General features: G+C 36.9%; 1 protein-coding gene across 1 annotated transcript in view; it reads right to left on the bottom strand.

Annotated features, from left to right (window-relative positions):
* Positions 1 to 26,392, bottom strand: part of Naalad2 (N-acetylated alpha-linked acidic dipeptidase 2) — a 47,099-nt gene that overhangs the window by 1,890 nt on the left and 18,817 nt on the right. Inside the window, exons 9-18 of the mRNA XM_075967995.1 lie at positions 24,745 to 24,830; positions 24,319 to 24,438; positions 24,134 to 24,216; positions 21,667 to 21,730; positions 20,552 to 20,619; positions 17,115 to 17,206; positions 11,648 to 11,738; positions 8,723 to 8,987; positions 3,637 to 3,718; positions 2,443 to 2,535 (exon numbers count right to left, since the gene is read on the bottom strand). Of these exons, the coding sequence (XP_075824110.1) occupies positions 2,443 to 2,535; positions 3,637 to 3,718; positions 8,723 to 8,987; positions 11,648 to 11,738; positions 17,115 to 17,206; positions 20,552 to 20,619; positions 21,667 to 21,730; positions 24,134 to 24,216; positions 24,319 to 24,438; positions 24,745 to 24,830 (1,044 nt within the window). The remainder of the gene's footprint in view (positions 1 to 2,442; positions 2,536 to 3,636; positions 3,719 to 8,722; positions 8,988 to 11,647; positions 11,739 to 17,114; positions 17,207 to 20,551; positions 20,620 to 21,666; positions 21,731 to 24,133; positions 24,217 to 24,318; positions 24,439 to 24,744; positions 24,831 to 26,392) is intronic.

Raw genomic sequence — 26,392 nt, 5'->3', positions numbered from 1 at the left:
CCCATAAATATGTGTGTGCACAGTTACATTTAAACATGCATATAAAGTACATATTTATATATACATAAATATACATTACATAAGTGTGATATCAGTTCACTGATGGAGGAAGGTCATTGGCTAATAAAGGAACTGCCTTGGCCCATTTCATTGGTTAGAAGATAGGTGGGAGGAGTAGACAGAACAAAACGCTGGGAGGAAGAGGAAGTGAGGTCAGACTCGACAGCTCTCCTCTCGGGAGCAGACGCCTCAGAGAGACGCCATGCTCCCCGCTCCAGGGAAGATGCACGCTATAAAGCTCCGACCCAGGATGGACTTAGGCTAGAATCTTCCCGGTAAGACCGGTGCTATACAGATGATAAGAAATGGGCTAGTCCAGGTGCGAGAGCTAGCCTAGAAGAGGCTAGATAGAAATGGGCCAAGCGGTGTTTAAAAGAATACAGTTTCCGTGTAATTATTTCGGGGCATAAGCTAAGCTAGCCATGTGGGCGGCTGGGTGCCAGGGCTGCAGCCCTGCTGCTCCTATTACTACAGTTCACATGATGTTGAGTTCCCCTGAAAAGATTAGCGGAACTGTATGTACAAGTGAGGAGGAAACTGGTAAAATAGAACTGTCTCTAGATTCCATACTTCACAGTCTGAAAAAGTGCAGATGTTTTCATTATAAAAAGTGGTTCTAAAGGATCAATAGACTAGTAATTGTCAAGTTGGGAGCATAGGCCCCAGCCCCTTGCATCTATCCCAGCCGGCCAGGCCTGGTCTGGACTCCAAATCCCAGCAGCCAGGTCCTAACCTCTCCCTGGGGGTGGAGTCAGGATCACTTTTCCCCAGGGTATTTAAGTGATCTCCTGAAATAGGAACACGTGGTCTGCCTTTCTTCCTCCTGGAGGTCGCATTTGTGCAGCTCTCAGGTTCCCCCTCGGGGGCCACCCAGAGCACAGACCTCCCATTAAACCTGGATATTTCTTAATTTGGCTTGTTTTCATTAAGCTTGATTGGGAATTTTGCATCAGCAGGGAGCTTGCGTTAGGAAATCTTCCTAACAATAACTTTCAAGAAAATACTAAAATAGTGGATGTTTCTTGTTATATATGCATACATATTCATAACTACTATCTCCAATTTATATCTATGAATAAAGAGACATTTATAAATACAGCTCACACCGCAGAGTGCCTCCGTCTCCTAGCTCAATCTTCAGAAGCCTTAAATCTACAGGCCTCAATGGTAAACAGCTAAAATCTCCATTTGCAGCTGAGAAACCAAAGGTTTAGAGAAATAATCTCCCAGGTCACAGTGGAAGGTCCCAGATCTAAAAGTTCTATTTATATCATTTGGCTGTTAGTCCTAACAACTAACATTTAGAAAGGCGATCACTAGCTTTGAAAAGTAGCATTTATTATGTTAATTCAGACAGGCAAATCCTAGAGGCATGCTATGGAAGAGCACTGAAACCCCCAAACTGCACCCATTCCTACTTTGCATGACCATGAGTGAAGATTTTTCGAACTTTAAATGTTAGATCCATCTTAATTTCCACTAATGCAGCATTTTAAGTAGTTTTTAAATTTATTTACATTGTTATGTGCATAAAGCTTTGCCTGGGTGTATGTATGTGTACCGCATGCATGCCTAGTGCCTGCAGAGTTCAGAAGAGACTGAGTTGCAGATGGTTGTGAGCCACCACATAGGTGCCCAAGAATCAAGTGCCCTTAACCACTAAGCCATCTCTCCAGTCATAAGGACCTTAAGAAAATAAACTGGGGGAGGGGGAGGTGATAGCTTTAAGATACTAAAAGAAAATATGCTATAGATACAAAACAAAAAAGTTACCTGAAACAAAACAATATTTCTTTCAAGAGACATGACAACTATCTTCACAACTTAAATCATTGTATGGAATGAGACTAAATATAATAAATGTAATATAAACGAAATAAAGTAAACTTGTTTTACTTGGGAAAAAAGATCAGGTTAGATGAAAACATTATACAGGATAAAAGATTTGAGATCTTTATGAAAGAAATTTTCTAATAATTACTCCTTCAAATAATACAATGGCCTTTTTTAGGGACCAGGAAAGTCTCCATCACGAGTCTGAAGCAGACTGAATATTTAAGTACCTGAAAGCATACAGGAAGGATTCACTAGACTTGGACTGCATGTGCGCTAAGGTTCCTTTCGAACTCTGTGGCTGGAATATTGTGTTAAAGTTCTTTCTCAGTTTGGCCCACAGTGAATTGATATGAGAAGTATTTCTCCAATACTACACATTATACCATTACTGGATACATAATTGTACTCATATTACATTTAGCATTTATATTACATTAATATGTTTCATACTACTATGATGGCATTTATTTAAATCATCTTTGATATACTTCTTTGACTATAGCGAGGTGTTTGGTGCCCTCTGTAGAACACACGCCTTCCTCTTACCTGTAGAACCGCCTCCCAGGTAAACCAAGAGGATCTATGAATGCTCTTTCCAGAAGCATCAGTTGGTCATTCACAATTCTCACTGCAATAGGACTTGGAGAATAAGAAACACATCATTAAAATCTCTACTAGCAGGCCATAATTAAACTAATATTAAATAAAGATAATGCATGGGAAGATAAAATAATCAGTAGACCATTAGGAGAAATAATGTTGACATGGTAACATGTCACACAGCAAGCAACATGTAACAGCAGGGTCATCTTAGCATTTACAACAGACACAGAATGCTATTGAGAAGTGGATTGTTTTGTTTTTCAAGGCCACAAAGTGGTCAAAAAGAAATGAAAGCTATTCTTTATTTCTCTGTAGGCTAACCAGACCCCCCAGAAAGATGGAGGAAACTGCCAAGTCATTCCTAATGACTCACACAGTCCTACTCTGGAGGAAAGAAATAGAATAAAGATGAGCAACAACACAGAGTAAAGGTTTCTGAAATCTGCGAGAAAGGGAGGACAGCTTGCCATGGTGAGCAGGCAGTCCTTTCCCATTCACAATCCTTACACTGCTTCTGCACAGTTGACCTACGTACATCTTTGGGCTCTCCCACAATCCAAGGGTCAAGGGAGCCTCCTCAAAATGACTGATGCAGCTTGCTGTTTAAGTATGAAAAAATAAACTATACTTGGTGCAATTCATATTTATTGTATAATGTTTTAATATAATATAAAAATTATTTTCTACCTAAAAGTGGCAATAACAAAAAAATTCCAGAAAAAAATCTATACAAAAGAAGTGGTTGATGGGTGACTAGGTGTTGAGAAGAACTATACAGAAATATATTCAAAGCACCCGAGTTTATAGTTATAAATTCTGTGATGTAACTCTCATCACAGAAATTCAACTTTGCATTAGTGTAAATTAAAAAAAAAACAACTGAGAGCCCTAGTTATTACAAAGAAGAGGCCATGAACATGAGAATGAAGCTAGGGAAGGGAACAACAGAGGGCTTAAGTGGTTGGAAAAACCATATTAGAGAAAAGACAACTCTAAGCATGTCTTTCTGGGTTCTAAGAAGCTGGTGAATCTTGCTGATGCTGTTGTCTTGCAGACCACGGCTTAAGCAGCGATGACTTCGCATTCTACACACACGAAGACAGTCTGCCCTTTTGAGAGTAGGCAGCTGAAACTTACTTAGTAAGATCAACTTTTGTGAGTCTTCTATGAAAGTCTGAAGCAGCCTCTGAAAAGTTTGTCACAGCAGAAAATAAGGAATCTTTTTTAAAAATAGAAAAATAAAAGAATTTAGTTAGTAGTTCACATTTCAGAGGTTCACGTTTCCGCCCTCTCCCTGATAGAACCAAACAATGGAAAACCTTTGTTCTAGGGACCCTTCTTGTGGACTCATGAAAAGGAATAAGCAAAAAGATGGGAATTTTAAATGTAGTCAAATTGAGTTATTTTGTTGGTTTTTTTTTTTGTTTGTTTTTAGTGTGTGTGTGTGTGTGTACTTGTGTCCTGGTATCCACGAAGGTCAAGAGGGGGTGAGATCACTTTTGGAGCTAGAATCACAGGTATTTATGATCCTCATGACATGGTGAGTCTTGAGAACTGAACTCCTGTTCTCATGACAGACCATAAAGTGCTTTTAATCACTGTGTCATCTCTACATCACTCTCCTAATTTGGTTCTTAAGAGAATTCCTTTCACAAGTACAGGAAACAAATAATACCGCAATCAGTTACCCAAACTCCAGCATTCTTTAATTGAATATATTTATTGGAACAATTATCAATTATGATATGTTAGCAACTGGATATATATATATATATATATATATATAATACATATATATGTATTATATATATATGATATTAACTGTCATTATTACAGGATTAAAACAATACCAATTCTTATTTTTCAAATAATGATGTGGGAGTCTTCTGTTTTGTGTTGATTTCATTGGTTAAATAAAGAAACTGCCTTGGCCCTTTAATAGGACAGAAAATTAGGTAGGCAGAGTAGACAGAACAGAATGCTGGGAGAAAGAAGCTGAGTCAAGCAGTCGCCATGATTCTCCCACTCCAGACAGACGCAGGTTAAGATCTTTCCTGGTAAGCCAGCTCGTGGTGCTACACAGAATATTAGAAATGGGTTAAATCAATATGTAAGAGCTAGCCAATAAGAGGTTAAAACTAATGGGCCAACCAGTGTTTAAAAGAATACAATTTTTGTGTAATTATTTCGGGTAAAGCTAGCGGGTGGCGGGACGCAGCCTGCCGCTCCTCACAACAAAATAATGGTATATTAATATCTTTTTCAAATGGTGACTTGTGACAAATTAATATATCTAAATGGAGAAACAGTATGAGGTTTGGTCTGGACATATTTTTATTTATTTCATAAAGTTTTAAAAATATAATTAGACTTTCAGAACATACTTTTTATTACAACAACCTATTTGCCATGTTGTATATGTTCTAAGCAGGAATTGACATGCATGACTGATATACTGCTTGCATTTGAGTCTGTTTTGCAGATCAAGTGCTTAATACTCAGATCACATGACTCTGATACATCAGCTGCCAATGGGGTCAGGTTTTCAATATAAATACATTTGGTATTTTCAAAAAAGTCCTTTCAACCTCAACTTTTCCAAGCTTTGTTTAAAATGTAATCAAAGCAAGTAATCTAATAATGGATATGATGGAAGCAAAGGAAACAGGATGTTGAAGAAGGAGATCTAAATTTCACATACAGTACAGAAATCAAGATAAACTGAAATATGTCATTAGGATTCATCAGAAATAACATTTACAGTGCAGTAGTAGTAGTAGTATAGGAGCATAGTGAGTTGTTTAGTGGAGGAGAAAGAACTAGGAGTATAAATTATGTATTCATTGATTGATTGATTCATTCACTCATCTGACCCACATTCTTCACTAATACATCTTCTGAATAATCATTGCTTCCTGATACTAACAGAGAATTTTGATTGTGAAGGTGGGACATAGCAGAGACAAATGCTATTGTTAAAATGGAAGAGATATGACAATATGCCATCTGATGGGTATTCACTAACAGAGACACATATGCTATCAAAGACCTCAATATAAATTCAGTTACACTGAGGCTGATAGAAGAGAAAGTGGGAAATAACCTTGAATGCACTGGCACAGGAGACTACTTCCTGGATATAACACCAGCAATACAGACACTGAGATTGACAATTAATAAACGGGACATCTGAAACAGAAACTGCTGTAAGGCAAAGGACACAGTCAACAAGACAAAACGGCAGCCTATGGAATGGGAAAAGATCTTCACCTACTCCACTCTGACAAAGGACATCTCCAAAATATATAATGCACTATAGAAACTAGGCATCAAAATATCAAATAATCCCATTAAAAAAAATGGGGTACAGATTTAAACAGAGAATTCTCAACAGAAGAATCTGGAATGGCTGAGATACACTTAAGGAAAAGTTCAACATCCTTGGCTATCAAGGAAAAGCAAATTAAAACGACTCTGAGATACCATCTCAAATCTGTCAGAATGGCTAAAATCAAAAATGCTAATGGCAGTTTATGCTGGAGAGGATGTGGGATAATGATGTAAGATTCCCCTCTGTATGCTGTTAATACCAATGATTAATTAAGAAACTGGCTTTGCCTGATAGGGTAGAGTAGAACTAGGCAGGGAAAACTAAACTGAATGCTGGGAGAAAGAAGCAGAGTCAGAAAAACCATGTAGCCCCACAGGAGACAGACACCAGAACTTTACCTGGTAAGCCACAGATTAATAGAGATGAGTTAAATTAATATGTAAGAGCTAGCCAATAAGAAGTTAGATCTAATAGGCCAAGCAGTGATTTGATTAATATAGTTTCTGTGTGGTTATTTCAGATCTGGGGGGCTGAGAAATGAACAAGCAGCCTCCTACAACAGGGTAAAGGGAACCCTCCTCCATTGCTGGGTGGGAGTGCACTTGTTTGCACTTGTGCAGCCACTTTGGAAATCAGTATGGCAGTTTCTCAGGAATTTGGGAATCAATCTACCTCAAGTCCCAGCAATATCATTCTTGTGATATACTCAAAGGATGTTCAACCATATCCCAATGACACTTGCTCAACTATGTTCATAGCAGCATTATTTGTAAAAGCCAGAATGTAGAAACAACCTACATGCCCCTCAATTGAAGAGTGGATGAAGAAAATATGGTATATTTACACAATGGAGTAATACTTACACAATACCACATTATGAAATGTGGAGGCAAACTAGAAACTAGAAAAAAATCATCCTAAGTGAGGTAACCCAGAAAGATAAACACGGTGTGTACTCACGGTGCATATTAGATGTAAAGCAAAGGGTAACCAGGCTATAATCCTCAGCCCCAGAGAAGCTAGGACTCCAAGAGGGATGCATGGATCTTCCAGGGAAGAGGAAGTAAATGGGATGTTCTGGGGAAACTGAGAGTGGGAGAGAATAGAGGAGAGAGGATGGAGGATGGGAACATGAGGGATCAGGATGGTTGAGTTGTGAGCAGGATGGAGCAGGAGAGTGATGGGGGAGATAGCTTGATAGACAGGGCTATTGTGGAGTCCTGGAGAAACCTGGTGCCAGAAAGGCTCCTGGCAACCCATAAGGATGACCCCATCTCGGACTCCCAGCAATAGTGGAGAGGGTGCCTGGACTGGCCTTTCCCTGTAATCAAATTGGAGACTACCCTAGTTGTCATCATAGAGCCTTCATCTAGTACCTGATGGAAGCAGATACAAAGATCCACAGCCTACCAGTGAGCTGAACTCTAGGAGTCTAGTTGAAGAGAGGGTAGAGAGGCATCAAGATGGTGATGAGGAAACCTGCAGAGACCGCTGACCTGAGCTTGGGGGAGCTCACAGACTCTGGACAAACAGCTCGGGAGCCAGTCTGGGACTGGACTAGGCCCTCTGCATTTGAGTGACAATTGTGTAGTGTGGTCTTTTGTGGGGCCCCTAGCAGTGGGACCAGAACCTGTTCTGATGCATGAGTTGGCGTTTTGGAACCTAATCCCATTGGTGGATGCCTTGTTCACACTTATTGAAGCAGTGGGGGCAGGGGGAAGCTTGGTCCTGTCTCAGCTTGGTTTGCCATGCTTTGTTGATTGTACCATCTATGTGGAGACAGAAGAGGACTGGATGGGGGTATAAATGCCTGAGACCCACACAATAGGAGAGAACCAGCTCCCACAAATTGTACTCTGACCTCCATGTCTACATGGTAGCACACAACATCTGGCCCCACAATGACTCTAGAAATGTAATTTTTAATTTAAAATGAATAAAATATTTGCTGTTCTTCATAATTTCATAAAGGTTACTAATCCTTATGTAATATTCAAAATAACATTCACCTGTCGCTAATGACCAACTCCATCCCTATTCTCTATGCAGTTAGTTATTCTTTTTGCCCCTCTAAGAACTTGTCATCTGTATTTGCCTTCCCCTTTCTCACATTAAACTTCAAGCTCTTTGAAAAGTTAATAAATAGAACTTTAACATTAATAATATACTTGGTAAGCAACAGACATGAAATACAAAATTATTTTGGTATATACAAAGAATATATATCTGGGAGTCAGGAAAGAAAATATTTATAATTAGTGCCAGTAGGCAACATTCACTGAACGCTCAGCACTGATAGCTACTGATCTACAGATTCCCTAATAACCTCCCCAACAGTGAAGTGTGTTTTACTGGTTCATGGCTCAAGAAGTTGGGAGCCCAGAAGTTAAGTGTTCTTAATGTCACAGGTACAAGTGGAAGGGGAATATCTGAGTCAGGCCAAGATCCAATGCTTCCAGATCCAGTGTTAATGTCACCGCATTGTGCTGTATTTCACCCCTAGTTTATAGAAGACACATGACGTGAAGAGCCAGTCATAAAATGAAAGGCTGACCATATCTATGCAAAATAGCCTTCATCTACACAAATATTGATGAATATATTCAGCAATAATAGTTTATATACAATAATTTGTGACTATAATTTTTAATATTTGGAAAAAATTAATAAGAATAGTAACATAGAAAAATATTTACCTAATTTAATTTTTGTAGCACTACTTCATAAGTAATGGTTTCATTATAGACATTTCAGATTAAATCAGACCCCTAATTCAGCATTCATTTAAAGTTCTTGTCAGAAATAATTAGTAAATGAGAAGGTATTTCTTCTTGAATGCACTGACCATGATAGGAACTAAAAAAGTTTACAACAAAGTCTATAAAATCTTACCAAATGACACCGCATGTTTTCTCAGTTGCTGGTCATGTTTCCTGGACAAATTGAAGATACTTGCTGCATAGGTTTTCAAGGCTTTTGCATAGTCTTGAACGTTGAAAGGAATGATTACAGAGTCTGCAAGCTCATATACCAATGCTCCTCGCAACTGAGCCACAGAAAGCTGTTTTTTAAATGTCGGGTCATAAAACTTCTCTACTAATTCAAATGTCTCATAGATGGTATGATATACAGGATAGCTACTGTATTTATCTGTTTTCTAAAATAGAGAGAGAATTGAAAAATAAGAATTATATTTTCAATTTATATTTTAATCATAGACATGATTAAAGAAAAATAGACGGAAGTCCTGATTTCATCAACTGAGTAAGTTAAAAATATAATTAAAACACTACAGCCAAAATGCTCACTAACTTAAATTTTTATATGCCTGTCTTCATCATTGTGTAATTCATGTAACCTTCATCCAACCTTTGGTTTTTATAACTGAAGAAATACTTATTCAAATCAGCACAGTTCAAAACTATGAACTGATCAAGTGTATGAAATGTTCTGGGTAGCTTAATGTCTACAGAAAGGTAATGTATTCTTTCCCTAACCAAGCAGTGTTCAAACAAAGGCTATCAACCCTTGATAATAATCTGGGAGTATATGTAGTGAACATGTTACTACATAGTTTGTGGACATAGTTTGAGATCTTCGGTTTGCATATCCTAATTTTATTTTTTACTATCTGCTATATTCTTTTTTTTCTTATTATGTGTACAATGTTCTGTCTGCATGCATGTCTGCAGGCCAGAAGAGAACACCAGATCGCATTACAGATGGTTGCGAACAACCATGTGGGTGCTGGGAATTGAACTCAGGACCTCCGGATGAGCAGTTAGTGCTCTTAACCACTGAGCCATCTCTCTAGCCCATAACTTTTTTGTTTTGTTTTGTTTGTTTGTTTGTTTTTCGAGACAGGGTTTCTCTGTAGCTTTGGAGCCTGTCCTGGAACTAGCTCTTGTAGAACAGGCTGGCCTTGAACTCACAGAGATCCTCCTGCCTCTGCCTCCCAAGTGCTGGGATTAAAGGCATGAGCCACCACCACTTGGCCTTCTATATTCTTATAGGACTACCATTCTTACTACTCTGGATCATAAAAAACAATTCGGTATTAGTTCCCTTTCTTCTAATTGTGTGTTTTTTGAATATTATACAACTTTCTTCAAACTTGTGACATAGTGTAATAGTGAATAAAGTGATACAGCTAAGTCACACTTTACACATGCAGTTGACCCCTAAATCACACAGAAATTAGCAAGAGCCTATCTAATTTCCACATTAGTACATATATCAACTAAACTACTACTAATATAAACAACACATATTGTGTATACTCTGTGTATTCTGTATGATCAAAATATGTGAGACCCATCACACATTATTTTTTACTATAGTATGCAACTTACTAGAGAGGTAAAGAGCTCAAGCCCCACATGATTAGTGTCACATGGCACTTTAAGTAAATACTCAAAACAATCATACCACAGAGCTATACACAGAACTGTAGAATGACTTTAGTAGTATATTACATTTTGTAGTTCACTTTACACAGCTATAATTTAATGTAATATCTTCATATTTACTTATATTTTGTTGTATTGCAAATGGTGCCATGCATAATTCAATAAATAACTTTGATAAATTTATTTTTTGCATTATTTTGTATATATTTCATAGCAGCAAGAGGTGAGAGTAGACTCATCTGCATATATTTTATGTAGGACATACCTAGCTCTTAAAGTTTTTTGACATTTCTAGAGTCTGTACTTTGTAATCTTTTTCAAATTGCAGAAAAATCTCAAGAATATTTACACCTAAATGGACTCATACCATTTAAACTCATGTTGCTTGATGTTCAGGTGTAGTAAAAAAATGACAGACAAAAATATGTAGAAGGGGAACTGATAACATACAACCCTAGCCCAGCATGCCCCTCAACAAAAACATTTCTTCTGAGGAAAAAGCATATAGAGCATATATAACTGGACTACAAAATAAAATTTTATTTATTTACTTTTGTTTTTATTTAGTTTGAGTGAGAGTATAGCCCAGGCTGATCTCGAGCTCTCTATGTAGCCAAGGATGACCTTGGACTTCCCACAGGTCAGGGAACCCTGATTGCTCTTCGAGGTGATGAGGGAGAGGGACTTGATCGGGGGAGGGGGAGGGAAATGGGAGGCGGTGGCGGGGAGGAGGCAAAAATCCTTAATAAATAAATAAATTTAATAAAAAAAAATAAACAGGTAATTTAAGTTAAAAAAAAAAGGACTTGTAAGTTCAAGCATATCCTCCCAGTGGAGTAGAACAATTTTAAGAAGTGCTATAGAAAAATGGATGGAGCTTGAGTTCCATTTAAACAAAGTCATACAGAGAATAAAAAATATGGTATATTTTCCCAATTTACAGAATCTACATATCTAAATTTAAAACAAAATACATGAGAGTAGATGGAGTATTACTTGCAACAAAACAAAAACTACAGGGTGTAGACAGTACAAGGGACAATATGAGCATTGGTAAAATTCATTGTATGCATATATGAAAAAGTCGTAATGAAACACACTATTTCATAACTAAAAAGAAACGTCCCCAGAAAAGGTACTGGGAAATGCCCTAGAAGAAGGAAGTGGCAATACAGCTCCTTCTAATCCCTCTTTGCTGCCTGGCTCCCTTAAGGTAAGCAGCTTTCTTCCCACCATGATGTACTGACTCACCACAACCCCACAAGAGCTGGTACAAACACTTCAGGCCGAGACCTCCGAAACCACGAACAAAACAAACTTCTTTGTGAGGTGATCATTCCAGGTATCTTGTTAGAATAATGAAGAGTGAACCGATATACTACTTATTAATAATTACTAGATGGCGTACCCTGTTCTTAGTGTAGCGAGCTCTGGCTGAAGCAATTCCAAGTCTCTGAAAATAAGCTTCAAAATCACTTCCAGATCCCAGCTTATTGATTCTAGATATAAAATATAAATAAATAAATAAATAAATAAATACATGGATAGAATAATAAATAATATGAAATCAAACAGATGGAAAAATGAATCCTGCTCCAAGAGTAGTTAAGAATTTGCATACCAAATTGCTATAAGAATTGTAAGAAGCTAAAACAATATCAAGCTATTCTCCTATTATTTGCTAGAATATTAATGTGGCAAGCTACATTGAATATGACCAGAGTTTGTCAGTACTACAGGATACTGAAGTCTAATTTTTTTAAATTAACAGAAATATTTGAACCACTCAATAAACCATTTTTCATAGGCCATCTCAAGCTGTTTATAGGAAGAGCTTGCTTTTTCTTATTTTTGCTGAATAAGCATATGAAACTTTTATAATGGGAGAAAACCATTTAAACTTTTGCAAGACTAATTTGGGAGCCATCAAGATAGCTTAGAGGATAATGACTCTTTTTTTTAAAAAAAAATAACATGTATTTATTTATTTATTTATTATGTATACAGTGTTCTGCCTGCATGTATGCCTGCAGACCAGAAGAGGGCACCAGATCTCATTATGAATGATGGTAACCATCATGTAGTTCCTGGGAATGGAATTTAGGAGTTTTGGAAGAACAGCCAGTACTCTTAACCACTAAATAATCTCTCCAGCCCAAGGATAATGACTCTTACCAACAACCCTGATAACCTGAGTTTGATCTTAGAAATCACATGAAAATGGAGGGAATCAAGGAAAAATTGTCCTTTGACCTCCACACAAATATATGTGTCATATGAATGAGGACACACACACACACACACACACACACTAATCAAAATAAATAACATCCTTATCCAAGATATAGTCCAACACCAGCTAATAAAAGAAGTCCACTTGCCCCGATCTAGCCACAAAAATACAAATAATATTAGCAATATCAAGGCAGTACACCCACATACAAAAAAAAAAAAATAATTGATCAGTTCTAAGGAAATGTGTGCCAATGAGCACTACCTAGATAAAACCCAGGATGCAATTTAAAAGAAAAATTTTGAAAGGTTTAAGGAAGACAAAAAGAAATATCTCAATGAAGTTAAAGAGAATAAATGCCTCAGTAATGCTCCAAAAAACACAAATGTAAGGCTGATAGGAATTATGGAGACAATCCAGGATTTAGAAAAAGAATTCAATACATAGAAACATTGAAGAGGGACTCAAACTGAAATAAGATGGCATTGAAAAAAACCAATACCTCCAACTAGAAAGAAAGGCTTACAAGAAGAATTAATCAAGTAGAAAATAGAAGATCAGAATTCAAAGACAAAATAGAGGATTTCTATGAAAAAAAAAACTTAAAAAAAAGGAATATACAATAAATGTGAAACACTAGTTTAAAAAAAGCCAAACCTTCAAATTATAAGAATAGATGAGGGAAAGGGGTCCCAGGTCAATTACACAGACCAGGTCTTCATATAAATCATTGAAGAAAACTTTCTCAAACAAGAAAAGACATACTCATATAGATACCAGAAGCACACAGAATGCCAAATATACAATATCAGAAAAAAATTCCCATGATAAATTATACTTAAAACACTAAATATGCATAACAAAGATTATTGAGAGCTATAAGAGAATAACCACAAGACACATCAGAATAATAGGTGATTTCTCAGTGGAAATTATTAAAGCTGGAAGAGCCTGGAGCAATGGATTTTAAGTACTAAAAGACAACAATGGCCAGTCTAGACTGATATATCCAGTAAAACTAGCCATGATAATTGACAGAAAATGAAAAACTTCCAACGATACAAATACTAAATAGACACACACACACAACAAAGCAAACCTAAAGAGGAATAAACAGTCAAAAGAAATATAAAGCTACAATTACTAAAATACAATCCACAAAGAACCCAAAAATCAACTACATAATAACTGCAATCAACATTCAAAAATAACTTTAAATATCAACAACCTCAATTCTTAAATCAAAATACATGAACTGACTAAATGGATTAAGATACAAAATGCAGCTAAAACAGGTAGGGAAGGGGCCTGCATTTTTGCCCAGGGGAACTAGGGTCTAGAGCCTGGGCTATCTAGCTGAGAGGCTGGTCATTCACCTCTTGATCCACTCTGTTGAGTTGCTGTCTGTGTTTCAAGGAGAGCCTACAGAATGGGCAAAGATCTTCACCAATCCTACATCTGACAGATGGTTGATCTCCAAAATATATTAAGAATTCAAGAAACTAGACATCAAAATATAAAATACGCCAATTTATTGGAGTACAGAGCTAAACAGAGAACTTTCATCAGAAGAATCTCAAATGGCCAAAAGATATTTAAGAAATTGCTCAACATACTTAATCATCAGGGAAATGCAAATAAAAATGATTCTGAGATTCCATCTTATACCTGTCAGAATGGCTAAAATAAAAAAAATACTGAGGACACCTGATGTTGAAGAGGATGTGGAGTCAGGGGAACACTTCTCCATTGCTGGTGGGAGTTTAAACTTGTTCAACCACTTTGAAATCAGTATGGTGGTTTCTCAGAAATGTGGGAATCAGTCTACCTCAAGACCCAGCAATACTCAATCATACCACAAGGACACATCCTCAACAATGTTTATAGCAGCATTATTCGTAATAGCCAGAACCTGGAAACAATCTAGATGCCGTTGAACTGAAGAATGGTTAAAGAAAATATGATACATTTACTTAGCTGTCAAAATCAGTGACATCATGAAATTTAAAGGCAAATGGGTGGAACTAGAAAAAGCTAACATGAATGCAGTAACCCAGACTCAGAGAGACAAACATGGCATATTCATACTTATAAGTGGATATTAGATATAAGTAAAGGATAACCAGACTACAATCCACAGTTCCAGAGAAACTAGGTAACAAGGAGGACTCTAAGAAGGACACATGGATCGCCCTGGGAAGGGGAATAAACTGGAGGCTTTAGGGACAGTCAAAGGAAGGGGAAATCATTTCTATACTGGAAACCTAGCCAACAGTACTAGCAACCAGTACTAGTGAAGTCATTGATATTAGAGGAGAACTCACAATTGTCACTTTATTAAATCAGCATAAGCTTTAACTTTTATAAATATAATATGTATCATTATATCCCGCAAAATGTCATTCTCATTACACATCGATGAAAATTCTCTTTACAACAGACATAAACCAGTACATAAAATCATAACTGATGAAAATGCCTAGTTGTGGAGCCTAGTCCCAACTAATACATCTACAATAGAACCTCTGAAACTTATGGCTCGGGGATCATTGTAACAAAGGAGGTAGAAAAACTGTAAGATCCAGAGGAATCAGAAGGTTGCTCTAAGATTGTGTCTCCTGGCAATGCCAGAGAAGCTACTCCCATGAGCTTTGACCAACATGGCTGCCTAAACAGGAGCTGAACAAGAACAATGCCAATAGATTTGCAGCCATGGGATGGAGGAAAGCTCACGAGGCTTCAACCTAGACAACGAACTACATCAGCAAAGGAATGATGAGGACAGAAGAAATAGTCTTCTCCCAACTGACTATCCAATACCAAATGGTCATTCCTGAAAACACATACAACTACCAGCACAAGGATCAAGTAAATTCTGTTTATAAATTTAGGGGTATGCACAATGAATGTTTCTATGTGCACATATAGACACACATGCATGTAACAACAATTAAAGAAAAAGAGGCCATGGATTTGAAAGAGCCGGGGGGGGGGGGGCGAGCAAAGTATATAGGAAAGATAGGAAGGAGGAACAGAGAGGTAAGTGGTATAATTATAGTCTTAAAGAAATAAAAAAATTACAATTAAAAATTAAATACAATGATATTTTAAATGACTTTAAACACTAGAATGAAGCTATAAACTATCATCTTCTGCCAGTCTTATAATCATAATAAAAATGGATAACTATATAATAAACTTAAGAAGTCGCTACAACATGAATGAGAAAATGTAAAATGATAAAAATCAAAAATCTAAATTGATTACAGAAAAACACACAATTTAAAGATTATTGATAATGCCCTTTATTAAATATAAAATAAAACGAGGGGGTTAGGGAGATGAGTCAGTGGACAAAGTGTTTTCTGTGCAAGCATGAGGATTTAAGAGTTCAGATTTTCACAATCCACATAAAAGCCAGTCGTGGCCACTCATATCTCAATCCCCAGGGCTGAGGGCAAGGGGCAGACAGTCAGATTCTGGAAATCCACAACCAGCCAGTTTTGCTGGGTGCTCCAGGTTCAATGAATGATCTATCATTAAAAAGTAAAAATAAATAAGGTAGAGGGGCTGGAGAGACAGCTCCGTGACTAAAAGATATATACTGCTCTTCCAAGGGACTTGAATTCAGTTCCCCAGAACCCATATCACATGGCTCAAACTGACTGTAAATTCCATTTCAGTTTATCCAACTCATCTGGCCTCTGAGGACACATGCATATACCCACAAACAGATGCGCAAATATACACATCATTAAAAATAAAATAAATCTTTTTTAAGAAAAAAAAATAAGGTTGAAAATGAATGGAGAAAGATCCTGGCATCAACCTCTGGCCTCCACCAACACGTATATATCACATACAGACACATGCACACACACACATACATAGCACATCCACATACACACACACACATATACTACACACACACATCAACATGCACAAACATCCACACATACATAACAGATGAACACACATGTGTATCATGTCCACACACATGAACACTCACATCGATACACATCCAAACACATGAACACACAATACATCCATAAACAGCCACACTCATGAACACCCACAGTACATTTATATTTTACTTCATTATCACATGAAGTTATACTATTATTTAAAGCATGTACTACATATCTAAAATTACATTTCTGTAAAGATGCCAAATAATGACTAATAAATAGCAAAATCATTGCAAAATTTATTTTACATATATTTATATGCATATATTTGCATGTATATACAAGGATGTTCAGGTGCCCACAGAATCCAGAAGAGGCTATTGAGTCTCCTGGAGCTGGTGACAGATGGTTGTGAGCCACCTGACATGGGTGCTGGGAACTGAACTTGGGTCCAATGGTAGAGCAGCAAGCACTCTTAATTGCCAAGTTATTTCTCAAGTCCCCACAAAATCAGTTTAGTTGAAAATTTTCAAAAATATATCTATCTATGTTACACTGAACACTAAAAATGTGTCTGAGCTAACTAGTAAGCAAAACAGCAACTGACTGGCCAGCTTTATTGAATTTATTTACATTATTGATGAGCTCTGTAAGAACTGCAAGTTTGGAGGAGCAAAGGAAAAGGAGCAATCTATATTTATCCCAGGGTAGAAAAGCTACATATATTAATTTACCTAGGAAAAACTTTATTTTCAGGTGAAGGGTCTTTTTCCAGCCAGCTTTCATAAAGTGATTTGCTTTCAAAACCATCATCAGGGCTGGAGATCTAGAAAAACAAACAGTGGGCATCAGGAATGGAAGCAAATGCGAACCCAATATAACTGCTTCTGCACATTAGTATCAACTTCTGTTGCTATCTGCGCATGCATACGCCATTTTCACTTGCATAAAATAGTATATTTTGCAGCTCCTAAGAAGAGGAAAGGACTAGCACAAATTCTTCTACATTTATGATGACTGATGTTGGCAATGTTGCCAACTACCTAGAAAGGGGATTTCCTTTTTTATAACATTTTAAAGGAAAGTTTTTAATCGTTTCAGGTAAAGATACTGGAGAAAATGTAGATAGTTTCTATAATAAATTGCCTTTATCCAAGCAGATGGATCCTACTTTTGCTGGAAAAGAAGTCAGGAATAGTGAGAATAATTATTTATATTTTTAAATTATTATTTTATGTTTAAGCAAAGCTGGATTTCCTTAATGTGAGGAAATGGAAACCTTTATACACTGGTACAGTTACTATGGAAATCAATGTGGCACTTTTTCAAAATAAAAATAGATCTTCACATGACTCAGCTATATCACTTCTGCACATACACCCAAATAGCTAACAATAGAGACATTTGCGCATTCGTGCTCATTACTGTATTCTTCACAATAGTTAGGGAATGGAATCAAACTAGATGTCCATCAACTGAAATGTAGGTAAGTAAAATGTGTCACATTTATACAATGCAATGCTATTTAGTACCAAATAAAATGAAATTTGTAGGAAAATGGGTAGAATTGGGGGTAATATTTACTGAGATATCTCAAATGCTATGTGTTCTTTTTTATATATGTGTCGTACCTTGTAATTTAATTTTGTATTTAACTTGGAATGTTGATAGAGAGTAGAAAATTATAAAGGGAATATGGGGTTAGGGAAGAGTTGTAAAGATGGGTGGATGGTAGAACTCATGTGGTATGAGACTGGAAGGGGACATACCAGGATAGTGAAATTTAAATAAGATTGTGGGGAGAATTAGTAATGATGTAAGAAGTCATGTGGAAGCTTGTTGTTTGATTAGCTAACCAAAACCATTTTTTTTTAATGAAAAGAGTTTATGGGTGGTGAGATGGCTCAACAGCTATTTGATCCAACAGGTATTTGATCCAATGCCTAAAAGTAGAATGGAGTTTCCAGGACCTACATAGTAGGAGAAAACTGAGTCCTACAAACCACACACACACACACACACACACACACACACACACACACACACACACACACACACACACAATTTCTTTTTTAAGACTATAAGCTGAGAAGTGGCTCAGCAGTTAAGCACTTGTTTCTCTTTTTTTATGTTTTTTAAATAGTTTTTATTGAGCTATATATATTTTTTTCTGCTCCCCTCCCTTCTCCCCTCCCTTCTACCCTCTTCCATGATCCCCATGCTCCTAATTTAGTCAGGAGATCTTGTCTTTTTCTACTTCCCATATAGATTGGATTCAGGTATGTCTCTCTTAGGTTCGTCCCTCTTTGTTGTCTAGGTTTTCTTGGACTGTGCTGTGTAGGGTTCTAGGGAGATAGAGCCATGCATAATCTTATGTAGCTGTAAACCTGAACAACTCATTTATTTGAATGCTTGGTCCCCAGTAGGTGGGACTGTTTAAGGATTGGGAGGTATGGAGGAGGTATCTCACTAGGGGTGGACTTTAAGATTTCAAAAGGCTATGGCATTTCTATTTACATCTCTCTCCGCCTTCTGCTTAGAGGTAAGTATGTTAAGTTCTCAGCTACTGCTTCTACGTCATGCCTGCCTGCCTGCTGCCTTGCTACCCGTCATGATAGTCACAGACTCACCCTCTGAAATTGTAAGTCCTCAGTAAACTCATTATTCTATAATTTTCTTTGGTCATGATATCTCTTCATCACAATAGAAAAGTAACTAAGATGTGGAGGATGGAAGAAATTGTAATAATCTGTCCACAGGAAGGTGAAGGAGTCGCTTTAGTTACCCAGTCTTTGTATGACCATAAATAATAAGTATGTGTCTTTTCACAAGATGCACAAATAATAACTTCTACTTACTGGTTTCAAAGGTCTTAGCACCCCTGATATCAAAGACAGTAGCTGTTTTTCAAATACAGTACAGATCATAAAAACATATTCTGTAGTATTGTCCCATAAAGATTCTCTTTACACTTGCTTTTATTTTGAGACCTTCCAATAACAGAATAAGGATGCTGCGTGACGGTGATGCACACCTTTAATCCCAGCACTCAGGAGGCAGAAGCAGGCTGATCTCTGTGAGTTTGAGGCCAGCCTGGTCTACAAGCCCTAGTTCCAGAACAGGCTCCATAGCTACAATGAAACCGTGCCTGAAAAAACCAAAAAACAAACAAACAAAAAAAAAAAAAAACAAAGAAATAAGTTTATTCAAGAGGGTAAGAACACCGACAAATGGGAAAAGAGAAATATAGTAAGCACTTTTGCTTGGAAAAAAAATACCTGTTTTTAGAGACTCTAGCAGTAAACAGGCAGGTAGGCCAAGCTTACAGAGATTAGGAAACAAAACCTGCATTAGAGTGATACTCGCCTCTTACTTTTCACTAAGGCTGATCTTAAAGCAGCAATCACTTCTATAAGCAAATTCTTTGGTTTTAAAGATTCATTTTATTTTTATTGATGTGATTTTTTTGTTGGTTGTGTGTGTGTGTGTGTGTGTGTGTGTGTGTGTGTGCGCGCGCCAGGTGCCCAAGGACGATGAAAATGGTGTCAGATTCCTTGAGCTGGAATTACAGGCAGTTTTAAGAGACCTGATTGGGTGCTGGGAACCAAACTCTGGTCCTCTGGACCATCGGAAAGATCCGCTGGTGCTCTCAGTCACTGGTCTGCCTCTGCAGCACTTCTCTAAGGAAATTCTATGAAGGAGGACTGCTCAGAGTGTACAGATATTGGAAGCACACTATCTGATTTTACTTTGGGATTCACTGTGGTTTAGTTCTCATGAGGACTTAACATGTATTAATAAATTAATATTCATTTAATATTTATGGTGTTTCTGTGTAATCACCAGTTGGAGACTTCCTCCCCTTTGGTCTTTGGACTGACTGCTCTCCACTCTACCCACTAAGTTGACATACAGTGAAATGCCAGGCAATGGAGACCAATAATTTCTGCATTGCCAGATTTCTGAATTCCTTGGCTTATTTTTAATACTTTATTTCTTAGCATCCTCACAATTATGTTGCATAGTCAACTGTATATGATAAATTTTGTTGTAGCTGCTACTTATTTGAGTCATCAATGTTCTGACAACAACTTAAAAACAAATGTAGCTAATTTGCCAGAAATGTGTTACCCATTCCTCATAAAATAGTCAGCCAGGTGTCCTCATTTACCTTTCTTGCCACTTTATACACCAACTGGTAAAGAAGAGGAGTACAGTCCACTCGTAGGGTGTAATTGCCTGAGGGATAAACCAAACACAAAGGTCATATTTCATACTACCAAATGAGTCCATTTATGTTTAATTGCACTTTCAAATATAATGTAACTATCTAATTCAAAATGCTCCTGAGAAGTGGAGAGGCTGCAGTGCATTGATTAAACAGACGAAGAGATGGTGGACTGTGGCATCTGATGTGGCAGCCCCCACAGTCATCAGCCAGTTTTCCTGGTAGCACCATCTCTCAGGGGACAATGTCAAAGAATGCATTAAGACCACAGAATTCATTCTTCATTCTTTCATTGTTTTAGATCAATGTATTAGAAAGCAATATGCATGTTGTAACAGCTTCAGGGACAATGAATTAGAAAGCAATATGCATGTTGTAACAGCTTCAGGGACAATGAACAAAAATGCATCAAAACCACTGAGAGCCAAATACAATGGGTCAATTCAAAATTCAGTTTCAATAAATAGTGGAAATATTATTTTATTTTTCAAGGAAATGTTTTATTAAGAAAATATTTCTGTATGAGACATTCTTCTGAAATATACCAACCAAATTTCTCTAATTCATCCACAAGAAAAATGTGGTGAATGTTAGGCCTTTAAATCACAATCCAAGGCAAGCAAAGATAAACCAATGATAGACCAAAAAAAAAGAAAAAGAAAAAGAAAAAGAAATCAGGAGTCATATAGCTCAGTTGTGAGTCATAATGATTGATATTAATTACTTTTTCTTGTAGTAAAACAAAAGCTAACTTACTATTGAATAGCCTTATCTAAATATAAGATTTGAGATACTACTAAGAATTTATAGACTTAAGAAAGTAATAAGCCAAAAAACACTGTGGGTGCTAAGGTGCACTCCTATAATCCTAGTCCTTAGCCGGTAGAAGGGGGAAGATGAGGAGTTCAAGGTCATGACCACCAACACAACTGAGACTTATCTCAAGACAGAAAAAAAAAGTCAGAACAAACAAAAGAATAGCATACTAACTAGAAACAAAATTACTAAAAACGGAATTTACTTTTGAATGCCGTATTTCAAAATAAAATAAGATGCACCTTCTATAGATGAATCTGAGTTGATGTAAGCAATGCTTCTCTCCTGTAAGATCTTTGCGTTCTCCTGCAGTTGAATCAAAGTTGTTAGCATGCAGTTTTTACTGCTTTGAAAATATAAAAAAAAAAGTAACCACAAAAACCTCCTGGAAAATGGTCTGTTGGTGTTTATAAGTCAAATATAGTATCTGCCTGTGACCACAAACTTGTAGAAAATTCTGATGACTGCTTAATTGATGGCAATAAAAATTAAAATAAGAAAATGAGAATGTTATGAAGCTGTGTACTAAAAGCAAAAAGCCCAGGGAAGATATTTTTAGGTGTAATTCCTTCATTCTCTGTATCAAAATAAGCTAAGATGAGGGTCCAAAATTTGGTAGTTTTTCATAAAATCTGTTGAATCTAAGCTGTTCAAAGTGAGGCCTGAAACTGTTTCCTAACAGGTGTCCTTAGAAATTGATCCTTATAGCCACTGAAATTTGTGATCCACTAAGTCGACTCCTAAGTATAGTATAAGAGTGAAAACCACATAAAAGTCCATTTATCTATATTTATAAAAATCTATAGAGAAGTAAAAGAATAAAATAAAGATAAAGCCTTTCTCTATGCTAGTGTTCTGGGTTGAAGGAAAGCACGCACCAGAGTGTTTATCTAGTTCATCTTCCTGACTGTGGATTTAATGTGGTCAGTTGCTTCTCAGATACGTCCTCACTACTCCCCTGCCATGATGGGTGGTACCTTTGAACAGAATAAACCTTTTGTACCTTGAGTTGCTTTTCTCAGGCATTTTGTACCAACAAGAAAAGTAACTAATATGATTGCCTTGATTATAGTCAAAGTCTCTACTACAGCATTTGCAGGATCTCACTGTGTACCCCTGGCTGGCCTCAAACTATAGGTCTTCCTGCCTCTGCCACCTGAGTGCCAGGAATTAAGGTTTGCACCATCATACATAATTCCTTATACGTTTTCAGAGAAGTTAATGTGGTATTTAATATGACAACATATCCTGTAGAAAACTGTTGTGGAAAATAATTTTAAATAGACCAAGATGTTACATTTATTTATGCTGCGTTTGTTTAATGATGTAAGGATGTGTGTTTAATTATGTAAAGATGTTTGTTTCACCTTGCCTGTCTAAGGTATCTGGTTGGTCTAATAAAGAGTTGGACAGAAATAACTAGGCAGAGAAAAGGATAGATAAGGCTGCTGGGCAGAGAGAATAAACAGGAGGAGAAGTCTAGGCTCGAGAGAGAAGAGGATAAAGAGGAGGAAGAAGAGAACCACGGATACACCCAGGGCCAACCAGGCAGCTGCCAACTAGCATACTCAAGAAGCAGGGAAAGCAAGACATACAGAAGGGAGAAAATAGAAAGTCCAGGGCAAACGACAGATAAAGAGAAACAGGTTAATTTCAGTCAACAGAGATGAGCCGAAGCTGGGCTGAGCATTAAAAACTAATGAGTCTCTGTGTCATGATTTGGGAGCTGGTTAATGGCCCAAAAGAAAAAGCCTGGTACAGAAAACTAGGAAGAAAGTTGAAATTCTTTCTAAACTCACTTGTGTTATCAATGCAAATTTACTATCGCAAATCTTAGATTTCTTTGATTTTTATTTTGAATTTCTGAAATTAAAAATATATATTTATGCACACACATATTATAAAAAGTCAAACATTCTAAAAAGAAATTACTTTGATCAATAATACTTAATCAATCTAAATTAAGGCTCTACCTTCGAATTTCATATTTATGGTACCAGTACCAAAGTGAAACTTTATGATGTAAATATAAACAACGAAGCTAAGTGATATCAGATAAGTAGCTCTATGTGATTTTATATTTTATATTTTCATATTTTATAGTTATATAAAAGGGAATGAGTCAGGAGAAAAATGTTTTGTAAACTATATACAGACATGCATAGAACACACCAACAACATTTATGCTTGTATGTGACAGATGATAGAAAGCAAGCACCACAAAGTGTATCAGCAGTATGAAAATGTGTGCTCGCTTTTCACACGTAAGAATTTAGACATTACCAACAGAGGAGAACTGGAAAGGAGAAAGACGGTGTGTAGGAGAGGCTCTTTAAGAGGTAAGAGCCTGTAAGAAAGAAAAAAAAAAGACAACCCTGTGAAATAATAAGCTAGGCTACTTTACTAAATTTACAGAATTATCACTTTATATATTTAATAATCAAAGCATATTACTGCTATGAGAGGTAAAAAGATTAACAGCTTGCAGATTCTGATTATTCTGAGTTTACTGACTTTGTTTTCACAATACAAATGCAAAAATATGAAATATTTTTGATAATAAATAGGTTTAGCATAAGAAGTGACTCAGCTGTGCCAAATAGATTTGAGAGTAAAAACAAATTCTATGTCTTATACTCCCTGGAGTCATTCTCTATTAGGTAAGAGAATCTACACAGTATCACAACAAGTGCCTTTGCTGTTACTTACTTCAGCCCATTCAGTTGAACCCAGCAGCCCGAACTCTTCTGCATCCCAGCTGGCAAAAATGATAGTTCTCCTAGGTCTCCAGCCTGTAATCATGTTAGTAAACACGGTTAAACACACCCATCTACAGGGACAGGAATTTAAGCAAGTCACTTTCTGTCAGCAGCTACCTGAGAAATGCTAGTTACCTCGATCCATCAGTTTTCCAAAACTTTGGGCAATCTCTTGCAAAACTGCAGTCCCCGTGGTAGGGTCAATCCCTCCAAACACCCAGGAGTCACGATGACCTCCCAGAATGACATACCTATCTGGACAAGAATATGTTCCGAAAGCTTCAGCTTGCACACATTACAGGCATTAGTCATTTATGTAAGTAAATTAAACTTTCTCCTGCCTGAGCTACCTCACAGAAAACAACCAACAGTGTAAAGGAAAATCTTTTAAAGTGGAAATATCCTTCCCCTGAATTTCACTTTCAAATTAGCCAGAAAAAAATGTTATTAACAGAATTTCATCTTTCCTTAATCTTCACTAAAAGAAAATGTCTTTAGATTTTTAATGACTCACTAGGTTCCAGAGACCCTCTGATAGTTCCAATCTTCCTAACGACTCACCAGGTTCCAGAGACCCTCTGATAGTTCCAATCACATTGTAAATCCTTGTGATTCTGTTAATGCTACTGACATGCATTCTAACTTTCCTAGAATTGTAAAAAGAATAAGTTAGTTGAATGAAGCATTGCATTTAGATTTTTTATTTAACATTTTATTGTGAAAAATCTCAAAACTACAGAAAACTCTACACTAGGACAGTGACTCCTCAATAACTGGATTATTTGAAATACTTGTGAAGTGTCATTGTAATTCATACCTGTGTGTTTAGGGATGTATCTTAACGTCAACTTTAAATACCAATGTTTTGTATTTGTCTTCATAGCTGTATTACTCATTCTTACTTTTAACTGAAAATATTCTATTAAATGCCTTAAAGTACTAATATTAAAACTTTGTATTCTCACTACACTGGAGCATCTGTTTTTATAAATCCCTGCATAGCACAGTGATGTCTAAATCAGTAACAGATCACACATATGATAGTATCCCAAAAAGTAGAAAGGAATTAGAAGGCTCTATTAACATGGCACCTGCTATGATGCCATCGTATAATATATTACTCCTGTATTTGTGGTGATACTAATGGGAACAGACATTATATTGCCAGTCATAAATGGAGAGCAATGCAGTTCTGTACAACGCATAGTGCACTTTCATTATTCATTAAAAGTGTGCTCACACTTACTAAAAAAGAGTTTCCTCTAAGACAGACTACCCTGTTAGGCTAATGGTAGCCTCATTCTTCTTGTTTACAGAATCCCAATGGCATCAAGAAGTCACATTCCAGACTTTTTGACTCCCCAGGGAGACCTTACCCTCTCTGAGGAGTGCATGAGGGAAGGTGGGGGAGGGGAGGGAGAGGGAATTAGGATTGGTATGTAAAATAAAAGGATTGTTTATAACAGATTTTTTTTAAGTCCCATTGAATGACTGAGGTATGTGTGAGCACACTCTGGCATTCCAGCAATGACACATTTCTCAAAACACATCTTCCTGGTAAGGGACACATGATTACAGTAATACTTGCTATTCATTAACTTTTGTCATGACTGAAAGCGGTCTATAAATATATTATTTAAAACTGACCTGAGCACTGACTGAAAAATATTATGAATTCTATTGTTAAATAAGAACTTAGGCCGGGTGATGGTGTTGCACGCCTTTAATCCCAGCACTTCAGAGGCAGAGGCAGGTGGATCTCTGTGAGTTCGAGGCCAGCCTGGTCTACAAGAGCTAGTTCCAGGACTGGCTTCAAAGCTACAGAGAAACCCTGTCTCAAAAGCCCCCTCACCCCCCCAAGAAAAGAATTTAGAATGTTGTGCTAAATGCACAACTACATACTGAAACTTCCCTGGGCCATCCATCCATTTTGATTCTGATTTGGGCTAAATTTTAATATTCCTTCATGATTTTAACCAATTTAAAAGCAAAGGCAAGTTCCGTCAAACTCAGCCAGACTTCCTCCATCTCAAAGGCAATACACACTCTATGAATTCCAGAAGGACATGAATAAATAGTGAGCTTTTTCATGGGAACAGAAAATGAGCCTTTGTTTTCTCTAGATCAAAAAAGATCTATAATTTGTTATCCATGATGGAAAGAAGGAAACAGCTCCCAAAGCTTGAACAATGTGAAGTGCATGCAGATT

Source organism: Microtus pennsylvanicus, chromosome 3 (genome assembly GCF_037038515.1).
Source record: "Microtus pennsylvanicus isolate mMicPen1 chromosome 3, mMicPen1.hap1, whole genome shotgun sequence".
Taxonomy (NCBI): domain Eukaryota; kingdom Metazoa; phylum Chordata; class Mammalia; order Rodentia; family Cricetidae; genus Microtus; species Microtus pennsylvanicus.
Note: the sequence above shows the minus strand (reverse complement) of the source record. Positions and strands in the feature narration are given on the sequence as shown.